We start from the raw sequence: 4,045 nt of genomic DNA, 5'->3' as shown, positions 1-4,045 counted from the left end.
ATTTTTTAATTTTCACAACCCATAAAAGAGAGAAAAAATTGTTTAAAAAATGAAATTAAACCTTTACTAATGATAATAACAAAATTTTGATAAATCTCAAGGATGATTAATGCTATGTATATATAAAACTTGAACCAATAACATACAAAAGGATATAAATTAGCATAGCTAACTTTTTTCCTAAAGGATACATAACCCTAATTACATAAATAATTACTTGAATTTGATTATAATATTAATTTTTTTAATAAATTTTAATATTTGTACTTGCTATCTCTTCATACTCTTTTTTATATATGAAGTCTTGGAGAACTTGTTAAAAAGTTTAACTGCTCGTAAGCATGAACATATTTCTCAAAATTCGTGACATTAAATATAAATGTTTAATCTAACCTGTTGTAACTATTTGTGTATGTAAAAAGATGGGATGGTATGAATAGGTCCATTATGTTATTTTAATCATCGTCTTCCAATTTGAATAGCTAGATAAAGCGTGTTTTATGATTCAGCATTAAAAGAAATTAACTTAAGTATATCTGGAAAACTTCCACCAAGTAATCTCCAAAGAAAATCCTTTTTGTAACAATTTGGGTTGACATACACACGTAACTGGATCATATTCAATTATAGTTACAAACATCGTGATATAATAAATTAAAAAATGTCTTTTTTTTTTTTTTTTGGAGACTTAAAAAAGTTTACAATTCCTATATTTTCTGCAAGGTCTGATAGTGAAAATAGGGTAATGTAAAGGGCGTAAACGTAACTTTACCGCTATATATTATATAGTTCCGTGATATCAACGCAGCAGCTGAGAAAGAGATATAGATAGATATACAGAGATATAGAGATACTTCAAATCCGATCACCGAACACTCTCAGCCAGAAAATCCCCAAAACAATCTGAATCATGTCGTGGCAAACTTACGTCGACGACCACCTTCTCTGCGAAATTGAAGGAAACCACCTAAGTCACGCCGCTATCATCGGCCAGGACGGCAGCGTTTGGGCTCAGAGCTCCGGCTTCCCTCAGGTTTTTGTTTCCATCTTCGCTTATTCTTTTCCCAATTCAATCGCCTCCTTTCGCTGTTGATTCTTAATTCTTTACTCAAGTCTCTAGATTCTCCGATCCCTGCTCAATGCCTTCGCTTATAAATCAAGCCAAGATTCCAGAAGGATCGCCTTGTAATACAGTTCAAATTTAAGGGCATGTTTGTCAATATGCTAAACCTGATCCGCAAAGGAAACCAATCCGAATTGACTTGGACTGCACTTAGTAGTTTTGAGCTGTTGAATACAACAACTGTGTTTTAATCTGATGTCAGTTTGATGCCTGCTTGCTTGATTGATTATCTTATTATATGTGTCTGATGCTCTTATGAACTCTGCTGTTAACGGATCTGCTTTTGTTTTTGTTGATCTGTTGTAGTTGGTGATTTAATAACATGTGGGTTTTTGTTTATTTAGTTAAAACCTGAGGAAGTATCTGGAATCTTGAATGACTTTAATGAGCCTGGAACACTTGCTCCCACTGGATTGTATATTGGTGGCACTAAATATATGGTCATCCAAGGTGAACCCGGGTCTGTCATTAGAGGCAAGAAGGTAACTACTCTTTATGATCTTTGCTTCATTTTGATTGCGCAGGTTCATATATAGTTTGATTATGATCTGGGCTATGTGATGACAACGATGCAGTTTCTGTGAAGATATGCATTTTTGTATGTTTTTACTGTATAGTTTGTGGAGTGAATTCCAATCATACTGTTGTCTAAACTATGATCTGGTTAAGATTTCAGTCTTTTATTTGTGTTGTCATTGCAGATGGTGTACTGCAGTAATTTAGTTTTGCTTGAATATGGTGTACTGCAGTAATTTAGTTGGGCAACTGTATCTTGCCTCTGATTTAATTCGTACAATGTCTAATATCTCTTTTCCAAAGCGTTTCACATTTTCTGAATCCATCTATGTTATTGTGAATTGCTTATCAATCAAGTTATAATTTTCAAGCAAATGCATATGTACATAGATACCTTTAAGCAGTGTGGTTATTGTTTGCTTCCTCTGAACAAGTAAATATTGTTCCCAGTGTTGTCTGATGTAATTTTTTCATCAAATTCAATGAAATTTAATGAACATACATCAGTTGTATTTCTTGCACATGTTGGTGCAGATATATTCTTCTAGCATAGTTTAGCCATTATAGTTGTAATATCAGATTTTAATTATGTATCCCCATTAACCCAGGGTCCTGGTGGTGCTACTGTCAAGAAGACCGGTTTGGCCTTGGTCATTGGCATTTATGATGAGCCCATGACTCCAGGTCAATGCAACATGATAGTTGAAAGGCTTGGTGATTATCTCATTGAACAGGGTCTCTGATCCTTTCTTTATGACTTGTTATAGTGCATATTTCATCGGCTTCTGTACAAGTTTTTGCTTCTACCTCTACTGGAATGCTTTCATTGCAGTGTAATAATATTGTTGGGTATCAAAAGTCAGGGCATGTGTGTGTTGCGAAGAAAAAGTGTTTTGGTGCTTAAGAAATTATGACTATTATTCTCTATGATTGTACTTTTTTAGTGGGGTACCTGTATACATTACACTGGTTTTAAATTTTATTGATATGGTATAATGGTTCTCACATTTATCAGAAGTTGGCTGATTCTTATGCATCTGGCAGATATTCTTCCTTCATATTTATACCACCTTGGTACTCCTACCTCCCTTTATTTATTTTAAACGTAAATTTATATAAAACCCCGTTTAGGTAGAGTTTTAGTTTATGATTCAAAAATTTTAACAGAAATTTGATTTTGGTTTCGATGTTTTTGTTATATTTTTAATAGCACAGTGATGATGGTTATAAACGTGGTGATGAGTGATGATTAGGATGAGTATGGAAAAGATTAGTGTTAACAGCAACAGGTGTTCTTAATACAAAAATTAAATTTATAGCTAATTCTTTATTTATAATTTAAATAAATATACTTAAAAAGAAATATATTATTATTGTAATTTATTTTTTAAAAAAGTGATCTGTGTTTGAAAATTAAAAATCTGTGGTAATTTTGTTTCTTCCTGCATCGGCATCTCTTAATAAAGTTGTTGAGGATTTGGGCTTGGATTTGATTGTCCCTTTACGAAGAAAAAAACCAAAACACAGTAAATGTCCTGTTCGAAAATCTGAGGAGACATGAAATGTTCCATTTTAGAATCTATTCTTAGAAAAAAGACAGTTAATACTATCGTCATTACTCAGCTATTAAAATGGAAAATGTGTTTCTAACAATTTTTGTTTGTTCTTGTTCGTGGTTTAGGATCGGAAGCGAAACCAAAATACTTGTTCGTTTGATAGATACTGACATCGGGAATATACGATACATTAGTAGGAAAGTTAAAAGAGAAAATATGAGGTTGTGAATTCAATTTTTCATATTAATAAATATTAACAATTTAACAACTAATATTGCGGATAAGAAAAATATAGATGCGGTGTTGAAGTTTGTAGGTTTGAGTCCAAAGTTGGTCAGTATTCTATTCACAAACCCTTTGAAAAATCTCTCTCGTAATTTTTTTCTGCTAAATAATAGGGTTATAATTTACAAGAAGATCATGCACAATCCTTAGTTGAGACCATTCATTGCATCTTTCTCCTTCCATTAACTTACCTCATTCTGCCAACGTAGAAAACGACACACCTAAACTTCAAAACAATAAAATAAGTAATTTGGTACCATGACAATTAGCCATAAAATAGGTTGTAACATAGTTAATCCTGAAGCTTAGAACAATAACTTAAAACAACTTGACCTGGAAATATATTTGAATTTAAAATTGTTTTCACTGTCATTATTGTAATCTAGTAATCTAATATAATGCTCCCTGAGCTAACTTCCTCGTTTTTCTTAATATTTGACATGATGTTAACAACGAATGTGTCTAAAGCATAACCAAGCACACACTTGATAACTTTCTTAGCTATTTATTAAATCAATACCATAGTATTCTGCACATAATTTGAATTTGTTTCTATATATTAAGA

General features: G+C 32.2%; 1 protein-coding gene across 1 annotated transcript; it reads left to right on the top strand.

Moving 5' to 3' along the window:
- Positions 1–800: 800 nt before the first annotated feature.
- On the top strand, positions 801–2,673 carry LOC106769497 (profilin-1-like). Its single transcript, XM_014655137.2, has 3 exons — positions 801–1,033; positions 1,468–1,605; positions 2,248–2,673. Exons 1-3 carry the CDS (start codon positions 911–913, stop codon positions 2,380–2,382), a joined length of 396 nt encoding a protein of 131 aa, XP_014510623.1. The 5' UTR covers positions 801–910; the 3' UTR covers positions 2,383–2,673.
- The last annotated feature ends 1,372 nt before the right edge of the window (positions 2,674–4,045 follow it).

The sequence above is a fragment of the Vigna radiata genome, chromosome 7, assembly GCF_000741045.1.
Source record: "Vigna radiata var. radiata cultivar VC1973A chromosome 7, Vradiata_ver6, whole genome shotgun sequence".
NCBI lineage: Eukaryota > Viridiplantae > Streptophyta > Magnoliopsida > Fabales > Fabaceae > Vigna > Vigna radiata.
The sequence above is the reverse complement of the archived record's forward strand: the minus strand, read 5'-3'. Positions and strand labels throughout refer to the sequence as shown.